At 32.9% G+C, this 22758-nt stretch overlaps 2 protein-coding genes and 1 pseudogene across 2 annotated transcripts; all 3 read left to right on the forward strand.

Annotated features, from left to right (window-relative positions):
• The first annotated feature begins 1907 nt into the window (after positions 1 to 1907).
• Positions 1908 to 4650, forward strand: LOC112513031 (annotated as a pseudogene).
• Positions 4651 to 9233: 4583 nt separating this feature from the next.
• On the forward strand, positions 9234 to 11243 carry LOC112513763 (CASP-like protein ARALYDRAFT_485429). Its single transcript, XM_025120124.1, has 3 exons — positions 9234 to 9513; positions 10523 to 10655; positions 10945 to 11243. Exons 1-3 carry the CDS (start codon positions 9380 to 9382, stop codon positions 11152 to 11154), a joined length of 477 nt encoding a protein of 158 aa, XP_024975892.1. The 5' UTR covers positions 9234 to 9379; the 3' UTR covers positions 11155 to 11243.
• Positions 11244 to 21745: 10502 nt separating this feature from the next.
• On the forward strand, positions 21746 to 22517 carry LOC112513648. The gene has a single exon (XM_025119980.1). It carries the CDS (start codon positions 21761 to 21763, stop codon positions 22244 to 22246), a length of 486 nt encoding a protein of 161 aa, XP_024975748.1. The 5' UTR covers positions 21746 to 21760; the 3' UTR covers positions 22247 to 22517.
• Positions 22518 to 22758: the final 241 nt, after the last annotated feature.

Here is a 22758-nt window from a genome sequence, read left to right on the forward strand (position 1 = left end):
TGACAAAATATTTTTAAATTTTAATTAAAATAATTTTTATCAAAAATAATTTTTATATGTAATAATTTTTTTTGTAAATATAAGTAGTTTTTTGTTATATTTGTTTAATTTTGTAGACCTAAATACTTTTTAGTTCAAAAAATATTTAGGGACTTAATCGTTCAAAATGTGAATGTTCATTGAGTTTTTTTTTCGGATTTTTTTCTATTATTTTACCACATTAACCAGTTGTATAAGTCATAAAAAATGTATCTAGCAAGTTTTAGAAAGTCCAAGGTGTTATTTAACATGTTTTTGAATGTTCAAGGATTTATTTGCTTAAAAAAAAGTTCAAATGACTTAATCATTCCAAACACTAAAGTCCATTGAGTTTTTTTTAGAGTTTTTCCTATTATTTTTATAAACATTTAAAAAAATCACTTTAACTTTTCAAACTAGTTATTTTTAGGAACTGGTTTAAATTTTAAAATAATCATCTCTCTTTTCCTTTCTTTATTTTGAATAATTTTGTTAGAACAAAAAATCGACCAAAAATCCTTTATTTTCATGTTAGAAAATATGTTGACGGAACTCTAAACTAATATAGGGGCATTTGGTTTGTCGGATTCCGACAGAATGAGATGAAATTAGGATGGTCAAATCCCATTAAATACCCGGTTAATGTGGTTACCATGTTGATGTGGCGAGTGATGTGGTATCAAACTCAGTATTATTTGTTGAAGTATTAACCGGATACTACATTACTCGCCACATCAACATGTTAACCGGTTAATGCTTCAACCAGTTATCCATGTACTTAAATGTTTAAAACTGTACATCTTAGAATACCAAAATGAAAGTTTTGAAAGTACGTTATCCAAAATAGGAATCAAGTTAAATTACGACACTTTTTCATGCAATTTGCTCTTTAATATACTTATAAGATGTTTGAGAATTTAATCTGAATTAACTGCCTAAAATGTCTTCTAACATGACAAAATCAAAATAACTTATAAATGATGTCATAAACAGTTGTAAATTTTTAGCCATTAACAAATATGTAAACTTAGATGTAATCTTGCTAAAAGAGGCTTCTTCTTTGTAACATTACAAAATAAAAAATTAAATCTTTTACTAAAATGAGGTATAATTAAGACAGATCTCTTACTTAAGAGCATCTCTAACAACTACGTTAAAATAGAGATTTTGAAGGTTAGGATAAATTTTTACTCTAACAATTATGTTATATTGTATTTTAAATTAAAAAAAAGGAATACAGAGAGTAGAAACCTCTAAAACTTCATATTTATATTTGTTATATATTTATATATAACAATTATGTTATATATTTGTATATGGTAAATAGAACAAATAAACTCACACACTCTCCTCACCTTTTGTGAGGTTTGAACCCTTGACTTCCTAGAAGACCAAGGACTCACATACCGCTAGATTAAAGGCCCTTTAGTTCATTTTTTTTTTTTCTATTATCGTTAATGGCACCGTTAACCATAACTTTGATTTACTATATTTGTTATAATATAAGAAAATTTGTCCCTCGTAAGAGACTCGTGAAAATTATACCACTTAACAAGGACAAGTCATGATGGGGATTGGTGGGCTCTCATTAAAGGCCTTAGGCCCATCATGAATACCCATGCATTAGAGGTGGTCAAATGGGTATGTCCCAACTCCCAACTCAGAAGCGATAGAAGACCAAGACCGATTTGTGTCAGTTTGGTTTGGGACCGATTCGAATCAGTTTGGGTCCGTCGAATAAGGACCGATTACACTTTTCATAAAAAAAACAAGGCGCGGCCTGATTTTTTCAAAAAATGTTACATTTTCTATAGCCGTTGGACCCTTTTGTCCATTATTAGACCATTTTCTTTGTCCCGCTGACCCTCTATACATAATATATAAATCATATGGGGTATGCGGGAAGATACCAACTCACAAACACAAAAAAAAACGTTTACAATTCTCACTATAATTCGTGATTTCGGGTCGTATTCGATTTCCGTTTTTAACAAATTATAATAAAACGTATTTTTGAAGTGCATCATATTGACCTAATTATGTATTTTAAAGTGTATTATAATAACATTTCTGTATTTTAAAAAAATAATAAAAAAATTGTATATAAAAAATTGATTTTTTCTTTAAAAAAAAGTAGGACCGAGTTGGGCTGGGCCCATGACCGGTACTCGGGACTGGTTATAAAGTACCTTAATCGGGACTTGGATTTTTGGTCGTGACAGAGATCAGTTACACTGGGACTGGTTTACGGGAATAGTGTTTGGGCCCTGACCCGGGACCGATATTTGGTCATCTCTACCATACACTAAAGTCCAAACTCTTAAAGATATTTTTTTACCCTATACGTATTATTATTTTTATTAATATTTAATAACCTAACCAAAATATATCAAACGTATAAGATTAATATTTTGAGGACAATTATAATATCTGTTTCTTTGTAGGAGGGTGAAAACGTCCACGAATTTGATCAATTACTCTTCGGTCGAGAACGACGAATTTCTTTATGATAAACAGATGCGTTTTGCAAGTTCGTTATTACGGGTAGTTCCTACAAAGGATCAGACTAGTGACGTATACAATACTTGACTTCTCGGTGTAGGTGCTACGTAGTTCATTCATCTTACCTTTGACGAGGCAGGCCTTGATGTTCCTCGTGACTTATCCTAACGGGTAAGGACTGGGCATGGGAAAATTTAAGTAAGCCAGAGAGGGGTGCACGTGCATCAGCTTTATCGTGTTGACTAGGGTGCTTAAAAACACGACCAACCCAACCTAACCCAATGGAAATAACTCAACCCGATGTCTAATCTAGTTGTAAAATCTTCAAACCGTAGTTATTGGATTACTTTTATTTGAACCCAACCCAACCAGAAGAACCAGATATCTTTTTATTTCTTAGATTTAATATGATTATTGAATCTATATTATATGTACATTAGACCATTATACCATCACCTACCCCTCCTTCATATGCATATATTTTCAACCTATTCTCCAATTCTATATAGATCCTTTGTATCATTTATGATCAGATAGTGTAGTATATGTCAGGAAGAAGACGAAGAGCACGATTTGCTTAAATCCCGTTTAATGCGTTCTAAATGGTTATATTAATTTTTCATTATTGATTTATTATAAAAATTTATATCTTGATATGGGCACACGTCTAGTAGAGTTCTAACGATATTAACTGTAATAGGGAGCAAGTGCCGAAGGGCCTCCAAGAAGGCTAACTTTCGATGATATCCAAAGCAAGACGTACATAGAAGTCAAATGAACCGACACGCTAGTGCCCAACCATCGAAGGTGGAGTCTAGGGGTTTGCGGTCAAGTCGGGCAAATACAATGCCACGTCTTTCACGGTCAAAGCCGAGGGTGTGAGTAAAAGACCAAGCTTATGACTCCATTGATCTACACCCTTGACGAGATAGAAGGGCTGTTGGAAGTATCTTCTGATGGGGCCATCAAGTTTAAAGAAAAGGACGGAATTGATTACATTGCCGTGACCGTTCTTGTTCACCATCAAACAGCTTGTGGCATCGGGTTAATCAGAGAGTTTTGATGGGGAGTTTCTAGTGCCGTCTTAGAGAAGTTCTTCGTTTCTTGATCCAAACAGCAGAGGTTGATCCACCGGATACAATAATGCAGTGGCTTTGCTGGCAGATGGGAGAGGAGCTTGTTAAGGAAAACCTAAAGAGCGTATCGGCATCAACCAAAAAACTCACGTTGAGTGTCACGTCTAGTATGGCCGACACTGGAGAGGTGATCGGAGTTTTTGAAAGCATTCAGCCATCTAAAGGGTTGTTTGGTTGGTTTACCATTAACTGTTGTATGGATAAAATTGTCCGATTGCAAAGGTTTTTGTTTGAGAGAGTTTTTTCATAGATGGAAGGAAGGTGTTTTTTAATTGGAAATGACATGTTTGAAAAAAACTCGGTTCTTTGCATTTGCATAAAGTTCCCCCTACTGAATAAATGCCTGTTTACTTGTGGCTTAATGAGCTTAGTAGGTAAACCGGCTTATTCGCACAGACAAACAAGGCTGTTTACCTTGGGCTTATTCGCTCAGAAATGGGTTTATTCGCCCAGATGAAAAACATGTCTCGTCCTGATTAAGCCAAGAAAAAGACTCTCCCTACCCTTACATATGAGACCCACGCCTCAAAACACCCTAATCGGATGATGCTCTTTCTCCATTGATCGACCGATCGATGCTCTCTTCTCCATCCAAAGACCCCTAATCGGACGAGAATCGGACAACGCTCTCTTCTCCATCGATCGACGCTCTCTTCTCCATCGATCGACGCTCTCTTCTACATCGACAGTCGACGCCCTCTTCTCCTCCAAAGAACCCTAATCGGCCCGATTACTCTCTTTTTCTCCATGACAGTCGAGGCTAGGGTTTGTACTAAGGATCTATGGATTCGAAAGGATAGGGTTTGTACTAAGGATCTATGGATTCGAACACCACAGGTTTCAGTTTCTATTTCGATAGACTTGTCGTTCGATTGTTTGATGATTCAGGAATATGAACTCCGATAAACCATTTGTTTTCATTAACGATGATTCCAACGCCTTCCTTGTATTTTATTTGGATGATTCATACAGTAGATATCTGTACTTATTTTGATTGCAAAATAATTTGGGATAATGAGTTCGTGTCCAGAGCCAATGGCTCATCCTCAGGGGTAAATTGGTCATTTATGTTATTCAGACTGTTGATTCAGATAAAAAAGTAAACAACAACATAAATTTATCCAGACAGACAAATTTATCTAGACAGACAAATTTATCCATACAGGACTTAATAGAAAATTTGGTAAACAGCCCCTAAGTCACTTTGTATATATTATTAAACCACTACCAATCAGTCATGTCCAAGCTGTGGGTCCCGTTAAACTCATTAAGTTAAGCTCATTAAGATGTGAGTCCTATTAATGCTTACAAACAGACTCTAATACTGATTTGGGGGTAAAGATATCAAAATCCAAGGGGTTTGGTATAATCAATTGGAGTAACTAGATGTAGTTTTTAGCATCAATTTCGGTTCATTTTCTTTAAGTGCATCAAATCTCAATGATCATTGTGTTCTAACTTCTAAGCCTAAGATTAAATTCAAGAAATCACATCTCTAACCCAGAAATTTAAGAGCTTTCTAAGACTCCATAAGAATTTTTGAGTTTCTTTATTAGTGGGTGTACAGTTTTGTGGCTAGTTTTAATTAAATCTCTCAGTAATTTCGTCGAACATCTTATGGGCATGTAGTTTTTTCAAGCAATGGTATATCCAACTACCTTCTAAAAAGCTTAAAGAGAAAGTAGAGAGGATCCATGAAAGGAACGAGCATAGAATTAATCAATGATTCAATTAAAGAAAAGGGCCAGAGAAAAGGATACCTCCACAATCAAACGACCACCACAAGCTCCAAAGATGAGAATCTCCAAAAGCAAGAGTGAAAAGAAACCCAATTCGATAATAAACAATTTGGAAATTCAATCTTTGAAGGATCTACCATGAAGCTTTTATGTCCAGGATCCAATCCAATAATTAAACAACTGTTATTCCTCTTTTCTGTAGTTGACCCAAAGTGAGGACCAGAGTAAATGTTCTTCCCTCTGTTCTATTCTTTTTAAACTTCGTTTTGGGTTTAAAATTTTAAGGGGGTGTTTGATTGTTTATTTGAACAACTTATTATTTTTTACAAAAATGCTTATCAATTTATTACAAGTTAAAATGGTTTAACTTTTTCAAAAACTCTTTGTTACCGGTTTGATGTAAGTTGTTTATCCAAACACTCAAAAGTGCTTATTATCGATGTCACATCGGAATAAGTCAAAAAGTTATTTTTATAAGCAATCTCAAACACCGATCGTGTTAAATTCAAAAACCAGATTTATAGATCTACAAGCCGTTTGTCATAATGTTCGGTTTTTCTGAAAACCCCCCAAAATTAACCCGCGGTGGTTCTCGAATTTCGAGAGAAAAAAAATAAAAAAGGCAGAAAAGAAAGGTATAGAATAGAAAGGAAAAAAATAATTATTTTATTTATGTTTTCGTAAGGGAAGAAAAATAAAGGAAAGAAAAAGAAGTAAATTATTTTCCATACCAAATAAATGACTAGTTGAATCGAGATTTTGAACATAAATATTCCACTGATCTGTAAAAAGTGGGATTTCGGAAGTCCATAGAAAAGTCATTGCTAATTACCCCAAGTGAGAAGCAAAAATATTTTGATCCAAAAAAACTGCCAAATAAAATGTGTCTCAAAGCGAAATATCACAAGTACCGCCTCGTCCTGGGCCATCGCATGAAAACTAAAACCGAAATCTTTTTTTATCTGGCATTAACTTGGAACCACGTGCATCTAATGCATAAGATAAAGAAAAGAAAAGATATTATATTTACAAATATACCCTTTAGAAATATGTCCCTTGTAATGAAACGTTAGATAATTTTAATAATCTTTTTTAAAAATTTTAGTTTATTTTCTTCTTTTTTTCCTTCCCTTTCCTTCCACATCTGGAATGAAAGTTTTGGGAGAAAACTTATGATTATTTTTCTTCTGTTTCCTTTCCTTTTCCCTCCTACAAAGGTTTCGAAAACACGAGTTTTTTTTTTACTTTCCCTCCTTTTGCTTTCTTTTTCTTTTCTTCGTAAAAAGAGTTATTGAGAACACGTCATTATCTTCGATGGGGCGGCATAAATGCAAGTTTGTCGGAAAAGCAAATCCAACGGGCCGTTAAATTGGCTGGCAAAATGAAGGGGAGGAACAGTGATCGGCAAATATAGCAGTCCACTGTTTTGGCCGACATTTACCCAATTTTATTCAAAGTTTTGGAATCTGTTGGAAATAAGAGTTAAAAAGGAAAAAAATATGAGGGAAAAAACTTTCATATACGTTGTACTAACCTTTGTTTACCTATTTTATCATGATGACCTAACTTTTAATAAATAATGCATTTAAAAGTGATGTAAATGTATGTAAACGTTTGTGGAAGTGACTTAAGAGTGAAGATAAAGATAGTTGAAGGTAGATGAATATAATTGGATGTATTGAAACAAAGACTATGGATAAAAGCCGCTCCTGGGAAAGCTAACCTCCTGTTTTGACGAGCAAGGCTGGGCAAACTCCCTACCTGTAGCAACTTGTCTTGTAGGGGAATCGAAGTCTCCTCTACCCTCTGCCCCATATGTAACATTGGTGATGAAACCGAAGTAAATCTAATGTTAGAGTGTTCTTCAGCAAAAGAGTTGTGGGCTCTACTGCATCATTGGTGGTTCGAGATTCGTGCATCTCCCTGTTCGTTTGAGGAGGTTACGAGCTGATTCTGAACCCGACCGTTTGACAAAAGGTCAAAACAGCTATTGTCTGTGATATGTGTTGCGGCCTGTTGGGCGACATGAAGGAGTCGGAACGATAAAATCTACAAAGGCAAGATTCAAGCGTCACGGGAAGCTGTTAACAAGGTTCAATTCTACTATGTGGGTTAAAAATAGAGTAAAGTTGGAGAAAGATGGTAGGTGGGAAATCCGGTGTTGTAATTCTCGGTTATGTTTTCTGGACATCGTGTAATCTAGCGTCTTGCTAGGTTTCGGTTTAATAAAATCCGTTTCTTGTCGTTCAAGAAAATGGATGTACTGAAACGTAATTGAAAAAAATAAGTTAGATTAAAATATCAATTCATTCAAAAACTCAAAAATTGTTCTCACCATAATTCTTATTCTCCCTTGTCATCCATTCAAATACAATTGTTTACTATTTTTAGAGTAAACTACAAATTTAGTCCAGTTGTTTGTCTAAAATAACACTTTTAATCCTTTTAGTTTTAAAATTACAATATGATTATCATAACCTTAAAATGCCCAAATTTGGTCATTTTCTATAATGACAATTAATAAATCCCGTTAAATGAGGGGTATTTTCGACCTTTTACCTTTCTTTTAATCTTTTACTCATTCAAAATCAACTGTATGATCTTGATATGATCTTGATTTCTCTACTTTTTAATAGGGTAAAAGACAAAAAGAATCATAAAATGATGAAATTGCCCCTTATTTAACGAAATTTTTTTAACTATTGTTAGAAAGAGAAATCAAATTCAAAGTTTTTACAACTTATTAAGGGTCGTTTACCAAATACTTATCTTGTAAGTGTTTATCAATAAAATTTAACACTATTATTTACTTATTGGATAAGATTTTAGTCCACAAAAATGACATTGTATGCAACAATTTACCCGGTAAATGCTTACCGTGGTAAGAGTCGTCGCCCTCACTTACCGGGTAAGACTTTTGGTACTTGTCTCGCTCTTTCCGGATAAGATTCTTGGTACTAACAATATTCATCCGGTGAGGTAACGTGACTTGGTAAACGCTTACCCGAGTTAGCATTTGGTAAACGGCCCCTATGTTTTTTAATTTTTATCATGTATTAATTAGTTTTTATTAAGTTAGTATTATAAATTAAATATATCTTAATTAATATTACAAAATAAATACATGTGAAATAAACACATGCTGAAGTAAATATATCTTAATTAATATTCTAAATTATAGTTTTAGATAGAAAAAAATCATATGAAATAGCACGTGATGCACTAGTTTTCTTTTGATCTTTACCATGTATCTATATAAGGGCAAAAAAAATTTGTTAACCCAATATATGGTGTTAACTTTGTGAATCAATCACAACCATTCATATTGAAAATCAATGGATTATATTTATCTTGACCTTTATGTAATAACTAAGAGTATGATGCGTTAGATCGGTAGATTAACATATATGAACAAGGGTATTATTGGAAAAAATCAAAAGAAATTCTCATTAATTAGCATCTGGTAATTGCTCCATCAAATAGTAATCAACTTCATCAATGATTTAATGTCTAAAATCTTCAATCCTTAAATTTATTTTTTCAACTTCATCAATGATTTAATGTCTAAAGTCTTCACATATGTTCAGAGGTTGTTCCTTCATATATGAACATTTTGTAACTAATCAAGTAATAAATTAATTTTTAATAATAGTAAAAAATAATAAATTCCTCCGTACAAAACTATAATAGAAAATGTTGAAAGTAAAAATGGAAAGCTTCCATATTCGTCTTCAATGCCGTTGCCGAGAGGAATGTCATACCACGGCTGTTCAATGTCGATTTCCAGTACGCCTCCCCTATATATACACACACCCCTACCAAACTCAATTTCGGACTCCATTGCTGAAGCAAAGCAAAGGAATGGCTTGCGATTACAATCCCAATTGCATATGAAGATTCTCTAAGCAGAAGATTTACAGGTTGTTACATTGCGATCAGCTTTGTATTGAAATACACTGATTGAAGTTTTATCAGGGGAGATCGATGGAAGAAGACTTGCCAGGTTCAATTGGGATAAGCGTAAGTTTAGCACTAAGATTGGGACAAGCCCTCTTCTCTGTTGCTTCTCTCCTTTTCATGTGCGTCGGAGTTCAATTTTACGCTTACACTTCTTTCTGGTACTTCTTCCTTCCTTTTTATTCGATGTAATCTACAGAATTTTCTTTTAGTTCCATAATCCTCAAGTTGATGTTCTGGTAATCGAGTTAGATTGGAAGTAGGAATTGTTGTAACTGATCATGATAATCATCCTTATCTAAATTGTAACTAGGAATTAGGTATTGTTGAAACTGATCATGATAATTATCCCTAGTTAAATTGTAATTAGGAATTTTTGTAACTGATCATGATAATTTTTTCTAGTAAAATTGTAATTAGGAATTGTTCTAACTGATGATGATAATTATCCATTGTTCCATGCTCCATCGAGTTGTGATTGCCTTGCATTTCTCATTTTACATATAATCTATGATGAATTGTAAGTGGAAAACGTCTGAATTATTGAAAATAGGCCTAACATATATACAGATTTCTAATAGGATCATCGATATGTTTAGTACTTGAAGATATGAACAAAGTGTTTGATCCCTTGATACAGTAAGCATGATTTACCCATTCCTGATTTCTGCTACTGCTAGGATCATATGGTGTTTGATCAGACGATTGTTGGTTGCTAGATTGTGATTTCTGCCAAGATCATATGAAAACCATATGGTGTTTGCTAGATTGCGATTGATCTCCGAGAAGTTAAAAGATGTGTTTGTAATGCAATTAATCGTCAAACAATCAGCAACTTTTTTGATCATATCAAATGAGTCATAGTTGATTATGCAAATAAGCATATAGACTAGGTATGGAGAACTATAGCAAGTGTAGTTAGGCAAAAGCGAGTTGGACGGGTTGAGGGCTAACATTTTTTGTATGTTTGCTCACACTCTTGGTTCTAAATAGAAACAACCACTCTACTCTTTTGGGGTGGAGGTCAGGTCTGCATAAATCTCACCCCTACCAGACCCTATTCTCGAGTGGGATTTACTGGGTTAATTTGGTTGGTTATGTGTTGTTGAACCTGCTCTCATCAAGCAAGCTTCACGGTAACTGATTACATTTTTCATGTTTGCTTCTCAGCTTCTTGGTGACCATCAAAGGCTTAGTTATTCCATGGAGCTTGACATTGGCAATGGTGGATGCATTCTCTATGTTTGTAAAACGCCAATCTCGCCAATTCCAAATAGTGTCGGTTATAGTTATAGGAGATTGGGTATGTCCTATACTTGTTTCTTGTCTCTTTGGTACCTTCACCTGCTGCTTTTCCATATATTTCTTTTAGGAAACTTCTTTTCTGTTCCTACACTTCTCACAAGCCAAACAGTCGCTCTACTGTTTGAGAGTAGAGGTCAGATTTGCGTACATCTCACTTCCTCAGGGCTCAGACCCCACCTCCAGATGGGATATGTCGTGCTCGTTTGGTTTGACTTGTCTTATGTACGTACTATTGATCAGACTAAAAATCTCTCTTTCTGATACTAACTAATAGAAAACGATGGCAGATTCTTTCGTTCCTATCTCTAGCAGCGGCATGCTCTACAGCGAGTGTATCAGATTTCATGGTTACAGAAGCCGGTGCCTCGTTTTGTGACGGAAAATTGTGCAGCAGATATCAAATATCGGCTGCCATGGCCTGCTTATCTTGGTCCTTGTCTCTAGCCTCAGCTCTTTTTAATCTTTGGCTTCTTCCTTCTTTATATTCTAATTTCTAGCAATCTTTTTGTCATCATAGACTCAACAAAGAGTTGCATATAGTAAAAAGGTAGCTTAAAGTTCCATCTTTCAAAGAATTTAGTGTTCAATCAATGTCAACCTTGCTACATAATAGGCATGGCTTAGAAACCGCACCTGAGCCGACCCTGGACGCAGGGACGTTCCAACCTTTTTGGAGGCTCTGCTACATCCAAAACGTTTGATTACATTGCATAAATGAAATGACAGATTATATATGTTAAGAATAAAAATGGGTTAAACCAAAACGATTTACAATCTGAAACTAAACCTAAACAATTATTGATTTGAACCTAAAACTAAATAAGTAATGTTTTGAACCTAAATAATTTCGGCTATAGTTTTCATAGGTCGATAAAAAGACCCTAAACACATGTAAATTTGGGCCCCAAAATTTTGGAGGCCCTGTTCAAAATCTCACATTTAACATGCTAAGGGACGGCCCTGCTTGGACGAGGCTTACGTCTTGGTTTGGTGAGGTATAAGGCGGTGTCGAGGTGTACTCCTTTGACGGTATGTTTTGATAATGTCTTCTTTTTCTTTTACTTTTTTATAAGTTCTATGGCGATACCGCGGTAGTAGTACTTCTCTTTATAATATAAAAGTCATTTCTATTTTAAAAAACTAAAATTCAAAGCCCAATGCCCCTCATGTGTACTTTTTAACATTTTAGGAACCTTAAATATTTTGGGAACCAATGAACCATTTGTTTACCATAGTATTATAATGAATGTCATACATATATTCATCATGAATAATATTTTTTTTATTCAAATTTATTTATCATGAATACTACATAAAATATGTCGTTAATAAGTTGTCACACTATTTTGAGGTTCATAAATAAACCTCCCTCCAATAACATATGTTTAGTATGTACTAAAAACAGCAATTTGTGTGACCTAATTAAGGTATGGATAGGAAGACGATGATAAAACCAATTAAAGTTCGTTAGTTAAATAGATGAGGTTGGGGGTTATTGAACTCGATGGACTCGAAGACCTCTCCTTTTTTTCGCTATTTCTTTTTCTATTCTACTAAAAAGTGCACTAATTACACATTTCTAAAAATTGTTTGTCTTTTTCATTGTGGACATTTATTTTGGGCTGGTGTGAGCAATTTATTAGTTGATATCGTCAAGAGAGTTAGGGGTGGCAAAAGATGACTCAATCCGCTAACCCAATCCCATCCCCAACCCAACCCAAAATTAGCAGGTTGGGTTGAGAAATTTCAACTCATTTAAATAAATGGGTCAATCCGTTCAACCCATTTAAATAAATGGGTTGGGTTGAGTTGGATTTTTTGACTTGTTTTCAACCTGTTTCCAACTCACTTAAAACATTATATAATTTTTATTTTATTCTTGATATTATATCTAGTATTCTAATTTTGTTTTATTCTTAATTAAAAATCTTACCGTCATGAGGTAAAAGTCCAAATTCCAATCGCCTCAATTACTCTTAATCATCATGAAACTCTAAGAAAACTATTTAGTCGATACTCCATTATCGTCTCCAAAGTACAATCCAACTCTTCAAGTCTGTTGTTCGCCTCTCGCCCTCTCAAGAGTGAACTTGAGATTGGTGAAAGTACAAGTCGAGTTACTTAAAATTTAAAAAAATTCAATTTCTTTTGAATAAAATATTTGTTGTGGTTGTCTTTTATTCAAACTTTGAACAATTTGTTTGTATATGTGATTGTGTTGTGTTTTATTAAAAAAAATCAAATAGTCTATTCCTTTTTTTAATTTAAAATTTTAAAATTAAATGGGTCAACTCAGGTTCAACCCGTTTATTTAACAGTTTGGATTAAGAAAATAGTAAACATATCAACTCGTTATCAACCCATTTAGGTAACATGTTGGGTTGGGTTGAGATTTTCAACCTGTTTAGTAAATGGGTTGACCCGAACCCAACTCAACCTAACTCATTGCCACCCCTAATGAGAGTTAGAATTACTTGTCAATAGTTGATCAAATTTGATAGATTTTTGCAAACAAATGTATGACACGATTCTTTGAAATGTCTCTACCAAGGTTTTAAATGACGTGAGATGTGACATGGTGGCAAATTGGCAAGGTCAAGTCTTAAGTCTTTCAAATTACAGGGAGACTATGATGTTTTTTAAGGTGTACCCTAAGGAGGCATATATATATATATATATATATATATATATATATATATATATATATACACACACACACACACACATAAGTGTGTTTTGAATAATACTGGAAAACAATATAAATTCAAATAAAGTTATAAAATTAAAAAAGAAATAAGAACCGTTCATATCAAACATGTAGAGCTTAAAAGAAAATGATATCAAGAGTGTAAAATCGAGATTAAATCTGTTTAATCTCTAGTCCCTATTTTCTTCAATCTTCAAGGAATTCGTGTTAGACTCTAAGGTGACGTTTGTTTTTTTTATATCCCATGGGAAGTGGGCGATGTTTGAAATTAAATCTCAGACTTCCACTCACTCTGCAAAGATGTTTACATCCTTATCTGCTAGGCCAATCAACGAGGACAAAAGCACGGACTTGTAGCCCTGCAGGGACAATATCAAACATTTGATGTGCATTGCTACGTAACAAAATAACGACTTTTAAGGGACTATTAACGTAATATAAGATATTTGGTGATATAAACCATTTAATGTCCCTACATAACAAAATGGTGGTTGGATCTTGTTTGCCATAACCATAGCTTGTTTAGGCATCTTTTTGGTTTGGGTATGCTAGGTTAAGGTTCTAGTCAATTTGTATTTAGTTAATCTGTTTTATAATCGACAAACATCAGTGATTCCGTTGATCTGAAATCCAATGGTAGGGACCATCTTGTTCTTATTATTCCATTACCATTGGTCGAAGAAGGTCCAGTACTCTCTCTATCAGCAGTGGGCACTATCTTTTGTCATGCTCCAATTAGACGTTCACAAAACGAGTGGTTCAGTGGGATCAATGCTCGTGCCATTTGGGGTATATGGCTCATAGGAAACAACATTGCCTTCAACAACATTATAATTTACTGGTATTCAGATGTCCAACAAATCTCAATCAAGTTGTTTTATTAGGCAGTAGAGACATCAATTGACATCAGTTTTATGTTTGGACCATCCGGCCATGGTCTCCTTTAAAGCTTCATAACCATCAACATCCCTCGTTTCAACCGCAGTTCACATATTATAACTTGCTGGTATTTAGCTGTCCAACCAGTCTCGGTCAAACTATTTTATTAAGCAGTAGAGATCATCAATTTACATCGACTTCATATTCGGAACACCTGGCCAGGGTCCCGTTCTACAGTTTCATAAACATGAACGTTTCTTCTCAAGCTTCAATCATAATAAATTTTTACCGAATTCAGTAATTTAAAAAAAAATCTAATCTAAAAAGTAAAAGGACAAAAGAAGGTAGGGTCTTTTGGTGTATGTGCCACTTGTTTTTGCCCTATCAAATTTTGCAACGTGGCTGTCTACTGTATAGGCGACGTGGCCCTTTCATCTACCTTGAATTTGCCACGTAGACTAACACCTCGATTTCAAAACACCTTTGTACGCTTTTGCCCTCCATATTGGACAAAATTAGGAAAAAGACAAAATTCCAAGAAAATAATATTCCGACGGTCTTCTTATAATTACAAATCACGTCGATAAAAAGACTTGATAGGTCGATTTTAGTCGACAAGACTTGAGAGGCGGATATTATAATTTATAATGCAAGTGGATTACGATGGTCGGTTTTGTCGCTCAAGTTTATCAGGTTTTTAGCTAAACATGTTTGCTGAGAATCAAACATTTTGCTGTTAGGTTTGTTTTAAACTTTATCCGTCTCAAGTTGCTCTCAGATAAAACGATTATCAATTTCATGAAATTCTTATATTATTATGAAATATCGTAATTGGTTATTCTAAAACCATGATTTAAATGTAATTAAACTCAACGACAAAAAAAAAAAATTAAAGTTTTATACATAAAAAAATGTAACTTGCAAAAAAATGGTTTAAAATATCAAAAAAGGGGATTTTGGACCTACTAACTTAAACTAGCATATCACAAATACAAATTGAAATATTATAGTTCAAAAATGTTATCATAATAGAACCTAGAGCATTTAAAGTTTAGGAATATTATAAATAAAAGAACGAAAAACGAGCATCAAATCAGTTAATTTTGGTTCAGTTATAAAGATATTCAAAGTCGAGGATAAACACCCAGATGCAAAATCCATCTTTAAACTAGACATAAAAGTCAGCATAGAGGTTCAAGTACGGTGACTTCGGGCTATCTACAAAGCAGGTGGTCGTCTTGGGATTAGTCAGCTCGCATAGCGGATTGGATATCTAGGTTAATCAAAAAAAAAAAGTCAGCACGGGACGTAAAAGTTCTAATCGATAAATTTATGAAATTACTATGAACAAAATGTATTTATATATAAGATTCGGTTATGGTGAAAAGGGAAGTTATGATAAGAAAAGTGAAAAAAATATTTTCATTTTTGGATCAATCATAATTGAATGTTAATTAATGAGGTGCACCAGGTCAATTCTCTTCTAAAGTGCAATTCATGGGTGGGTATGAGATTAAAAGTGATCACGGATCCAGATATCTTCTTACGCTTCTCACCATAACTTCTCTTCTCACACGATCTTTCGCCTATATATATACATATGAGCAAGGATAATGTGAGAATGAGAGTTAAGGTGAGAAACGTAAAAAGAGATCTGAACCTTGATTACCTTGAATCTCAACCCACCCATGAATCACGTTTGATACGAGGATTGATCCGGTGCATTTCATCCTAATGTGCATTTAACACGACACTTTTGTGATAATTTATGCTTGTTAACCTCCGTTAAAGTGAACGTGTTGCAGTCCGACATCAATTAAACTTGAACTATTTTTCCTTCATATTTATTAAAACATTTTTTATTTTTATGGATACTCTTTTAAAAAATAATCTAAGAGGTTTCATGTTTATATATATATATATATATATATATATATATATATATATATATATAGGGAAGGGTTCAAACGAGAACCCCTGTNTATATATATATATATATATATATATATATATATATATAGGGAAGGGTTCAAACGAGAACCCCTGTGATTTACGAGAATGCGAGAACAACCCAATAACACATATTGTGATAAAAAATAAAATTAAAAGATTTTTAAAATTAAAATTGAAATTTAAAAAGATTCAGAAAATATTAAAATTAAAAGGGTAATAATGGAAATGATATTATAAAATCTTTTAATACGATTACATGATCATGATTATCATTATCTAATAAACGGTTAATCATGTGATATGGGTGTGATAATCATGTGATTATCACACAATTATCACACTATCGCTTATATCCACACGATTTGGTGTGATATGGGTGTGATAATCATGTGATTATCACACAATTATCACATTATCGCTTATATCAACACGATTTGGTGTGATTTGGGTGTGATAATCATGTGATTATCACATTATTGCTTATATCAACACGATTTGGTATGATTTGGGTGTGATTTGGGTGTGATAATCATGTGATTATCACACAATTATCACAAGGATTCCGCTCGGCTAGGGTTAACTTAGAAAATCGACTACCGATTYGGTGTGATATGTGTGTGATGATCATGTGATATCACTATCATAACAGCGCACTTGATTTGATCATGTTTCGATCGGTTAGGATTAGACGATCACACATTTATCACAACGATTACGGGCGAAATCCACTAAACGATTTGGTGTGATATGAGTGTGATAATCATGTGATATCACTATTATAACATCACTTGCGCATTCAATTTGATCATGGTTTCGATCGGTTAGGGTTAGACAATCACACATTTATCACAACGATTACTCATGGTTTCGATCGGTTAGGGTTAGACAATCACACATTTATCACAACGATTACTCATGGTTTCGATAGGTTATGGTTACACTTGATTGATCATGGTTTCGATAGGTTATGGTTACACAATCACACAATTATCACAAGAGGAGAGGAGAGAGTGGAAAAGAACGTGCAGGAAAAAAATGGATAATTATGACAAATTAAAATAAAATAAAAATTATAAAATTAATTAATTACATTATTGCCCTTATTAATTTATTTATATTTAATATAAGTTAATTTATTAATTAAAAAAGTTTGAGGTTATTAGATTGTTCTCGCATTCTCATAAATCACAGGGGTTCTCGTTTGAACCTCCACCTATATATATATATATATATATATCGTTTCATCATGTAAATAAAAAAAAGGTTCACGTAAATAAAACAATACCTTACGTCGTAGTTTTTGATAATAATAAAAAAAAGACATGTGAAAATATTTTTATATTGATTCTCTTGGGTTTGTAGGTTTTTTGTGGTTATCTTTATCATATTATATATATATATATATATATATATATATATATATATATCAATCATTACACATACATGGGTTCACTTGTTAACCTAATATATGGTGTTAAATTTGTGAACCAATCTTATCAATTGATCTTTGAAATTGGTGGCTGAGATTATTCATGACATAAAATGTAAATAATTATACACATAGACAATGTAACATAAGTGAACAATATTTACAAGGAATATTTTGGGAAAATATTTTAGTTGTCTATTAATAACAATATAATTATCTAGTAATTACTCTAGTCATCGAATCGAAACCGCCAACGAGATCCCCAACATCATATTCTTCTACATCTTTTTTTGGTTAATGGTTCATGTGTGAACAAATATTCGATATTTATGGGAATTGTTCATGCATGAACAGAGGTGTATATGGAAAAAAGTCGTATTTTTTTGTTTGTAACATCCATGTTTTGTTTTAGTAAACACATACACTATGTAGTCTCGCTCATATATAAAATAAATGTGGAATAATACATGGTTCACCTATGAACAAACATCAAATTTTGCTTATGAACAATGTTCATGTGTTTACTTTTGAAAACCTATTCAATTTTTTTAAATAATTAGTAATTTGTACATACCTAGTTTTTGTCAAGTGTATGTGATTATCAGGTTCACATATGAACACAAACACTTTTTTAAATGTTGAAACGAGATGGTTCACTTAAGAACAAGTGTTTACTCAAGTATAATTAAGAAATGTAACCGACAATTAATTATTTGGAATAATTAAGAAATGTAACCTACAATTAATTGGCATAAGATATTCACAATGCCAAGACATGGAATAAGTAAGAAATGTAACCGAAAATTAATTTGCATTAAAATATCAAATAAAAAATTACAATTTTACCCTCATTATATATATAGAAGCGATCAAATACAAATCGTCTCAATTTGTACAAACCTTACAAACCAATTATAACCAATCACATAAATCTTTCTGTTTTTTTTTTTTAATTTATAAGGGTATTATGATCATTTGAATTTACAATAGTTATGTTTAGTAATTATTTAATATTAATAGATAAGTTTGGTAACAACATAATATTTATATAAATATAGATGATATATTGATTAGCACAATATTAGCAAAGATTTAATTGAGGTATCCATTAAAATTTTTGAAAAAAACGTCACATTTTAAAAAATATAGAATAATTTTGTTTAAAAAAATCGCCACTAATTTCCAATTAAACATATACTCAAACTATTCAACGAAACAGGTAATTTCCAATTAAACAGGCTCAATTGTTCAATGAAACATGGTCATCTATAATTACATAAGGTTCATATGTATAACATTTGTAATAAAAAGTGTTATATTCATAGGTATGCATAACAATTTGTAATGAAACATGTTCATATATATAACAGTTGTAATAAAACAGGTTCATAAGTCATATATGATTGAATCGGGTTCATATGTATAACAACTGTAATGAAACATGTTCATAAAATATGGTCGTTTTATTTTTACTTTACTTATTTAGTTTGTTTCAATTTTGGTTTTTCATAAAAAAAGGAATGAATATGATTAGTTTGTAAGGTTTGTATAAAATGGATGATTTGTAAAGTAAACATCTTTCTCTCTCTCTCTCTCTCTCTCTCTCTCTATATATATATATATATATATATAAGTAGTACAAATTACTAAAAATGAAGATAATAATATTTGAATGAAAAATTAAATTATATTAAAAGGTTGGCTCATTCAAAGGCTCACAAGTAATATGGTCGTTTTATTCATCATGAATAATGAATAATGATACATTCATGATGAATATGAATGTGTTATTTATCATGAATCATACATTTTATGATGAATATACATGTGTTATTCATTATGGATAAAACATCCATATTGCTGATAAATATGTCATGTGTCACGAAATGGACAAAAGCTTTTACATAAATAAGTTAGATAAAAAAAATAATATTTTGATATGCACCTTTATTTATATCATAATAGCTCCTTCACTTGATTGGAAATGACGAGTCGACAACTCCGAATCACAAGCTATTGACAACTAACTAAACTACTCCGGATGAGAGGTGAAATATTCCACCTTCCTTCAAGTATACTCGCTTTCTCACTAAATTAAAATTAGGTACATATCGGCATTTCGTATAGAGGTTATTATGTCAGCAATAGTATCACTAGCCATGATTAATTAAAATTATTGGTGCCTCCAAATTTGGATATAATCAACATGTTTTTTTTTCCGTATTTGTTTATGAATATTAATTTTGAAAGGTATATACTATCTATGCATGTATTTTCAGCCTGGACTCTATAATCTTTTGCTTCTCGGGTGGTGGCGAACATTGCTGCTTGCGTTGCGGGAGATGCCCGCTCGTAGGTCCCGCCCTGCTTCCCTCCCGAAAGAACCACTCACTAGCTAGCCGGACTAGTGGGGGGCCTATCTGGAGACATACTGAAAACCATGCCTTTCGAACCAAACGCAACGCCCGTCTTCCAAATCAAAAGAAAAAAGGGGGAATAAAGATGGAGTGCAGCCTGTAGAGCACATGTAACGCACAGTCGAGTTGCTCACGCAGCGGATTTCTCTCTTTTTAGATATCTATAGATAAAGAGAGAGAGGTGAGATCAAATCATGCATTTAAAATATAAAGTATATGTTTTAATATAATATATTTAGTAATATATAAGAATGAGGAAAAACACAAAAAAAAAATGAAAAACAGATGAACACTCTAAAAACTGTTCATCTAGACCATAACACATGTATATAAAAATAATCTTTAAGCAATTTATCCGGTATATATACATATATATATATATATATACATACATATATATATACATACATATATATATATATATAATCTTCTAAATAAATGGGTGTAATAATTCTATTAAATGGTGACCCAAAAGTGACAGAAGAAGACAAAACAGTGGTTTCGTCATCAAATCATGGGTCATTGTAGGGTACCCCCACTCCCTTGTAGGACACCCCTACTTACACCCTGGCAAATGGCAATACCCAACATCCACCATCAACTTCCCATGAACAGTATTAGGATTGCTGATAAAAATATTTATTGTTTTATTTGGGAGCGACATTGGTAATAAGCATTTTTAAGTGTTTGGATAAATAATTTATACCGTTGCTAAACAGGTAATAAAAAGTTTTTAAAAAAGTTAAACCATTTTAACTTATAATAACTTGATAAGAACTTTTGTATAAAAACATAAGTTGTTTCAAACAAACAATCCCACACCCCTTAGACTTTATTTATTCTGGATTTACCCACGTGGCAAGCTGGTTCATTTTACAATCAATGCTATCTTCTTTAAAAATAGCCGATTAAACTGATCAAATTCATCTTTTAATCACTTCTGATATTGAATTTTTATTTTAGTTAAAATTTATATAAATAAGTTAAAATTATCTTTAATAGATTCTCTAAAAAAATTAAAACGAAGAACTAAAAGTTAAATTTATAAAAAAATTATATTCATTTCGGAGAATCTAACATTGATTATAATATTAAAAATATTTAATTCATCTATTAAAATATTATTTATCTCTTTAAATATTTATTTTCAAAGTTTTCTATTGTTGGTTTCACTTTATAATCATTTTTGGAGTGTTCTCCATGTTTAGAGAAAAAAACCCTTATCTCCCCTATTTTCTCCTTTTTAAATATAGTTTTAGAAAAGCCGTTGGAGTAAAATATTGACTTAAAATCCATATTTTATTTCATTTTAGAGAAGTTGTTGGAGATGCTCTTAGAGCAATTTCAACATATTCTCTATAATTTCACTAAAAGAAAGAAATAAAAGTCAAAATCTCTAATATTCTTCACATTTAGCTCCAACATCTTCTTTATTTCAGAAATTTCATCATTAAATATATTATTTAAATATTATTTAGAGTTTTCTAAAATTTTCTGTATCAAGAGTTTTCTTCATAATTTTTTATTTTAAAAAATTTGTTGAATATAATTTTACATAAATCTAAAAATAGAATTCACCTAAATGCATATGGTATTTATGTGAATTTTGATTTAAAAAAATGCTAAAATAATTGAATTTATGGAAAAGGTATACTATTTCCCTTATATATACCCCTACCCACCCCACCTGTAACTCCATCCCAAATCTCCATGCAATCATGGGAATTTGTTGTTCATGCCACTCCACCTCCGTCGCCACCGCCAAGCTGATATTACCCGACGGCAGCTTACAGGAATTCTCCTCCACCGTCAAGGTTTCCGATGTCCTTCGCCACCACCCTTCCGCCTTCATCTGTAACTCAGATGAGATGGATTTTGATGATGTCGTTTCCGCCATTAAAGGTGACGATGAGCTTCAACCTGGTCAGCTCTACTTTGCGCTTCCATTGGCTCGCCTGAAACACCCTCTTCAGCCGGAGGAGATGGCGGCATTGGCGGTGAAAGCCAGCGGTGCATTGGCTAAATGTGGGTGTCGTCGTCGCCGGAAAAATATTTGTTTTACACCTTCGTTTTCTGGGGAGAAAGGGTGGGGTTCGAGTAGGGTGGCCGATGCGGAGACTATTGGGTCGATACGGCGGAGCTGCGGCGGCGACGGTGGAAAGAGGCAGAATTTTAAAGTAATGTTGAGTGCCATACCGGAGTAGTGGTGTGAAGGGTTATTTTTGTAAATATGGTAAAGAAGTCTCGAAGTGAGGGCACTTTATGATAGCGACGACGTCGTTTTTTCCCCTCTACTTCAGGCATTTTCCATATTGGGAGTATTATTACCTTTTTACCCCTGACATGGGTCATTATAAATATCGTAAGTATGTATTTTTAGTTCCTCTTGGAGGGACTCTAAAATTAAAATAAAATTTGGTGTGGTATTATTTTATTGTTTTATACAATAAAAATACCATAACAACCGTGTGAGTTTATTAGAACTGATGTCTTACGGTTTGAATTAATTTGTGCATAGTCTAGGATGCTCCTCAAGATTTTTGTCTGAGTGGGTGTACCTTTAGGATGGATCAAAGCGTTCCAAAGTCGTCTAACGTGTTTTTATTAGACACCATTTCAAGGGACTTTTTTTATTTTTTAGTTGATTTCAAGATACTTTCCATATCAAGCAAGTTATGACCATCAGAAAATACATTCATACATATATATATATATA

Source organism: Cynara cardunculus (genome assembly GCF_001531365.2).
Source record: "Cynara cardunculus var. scolymus isolate 2C chromosome LG 5, CcrdV1, whole genome shotgun sequence".
In the NCBI taxonomy this organism is placed as follows: Eukaryota; Viridiplantae; Streptophyta; class Magnoliopsida; order Asterales; family Asteraceae; genus Cynara; species Cynara cardunculus.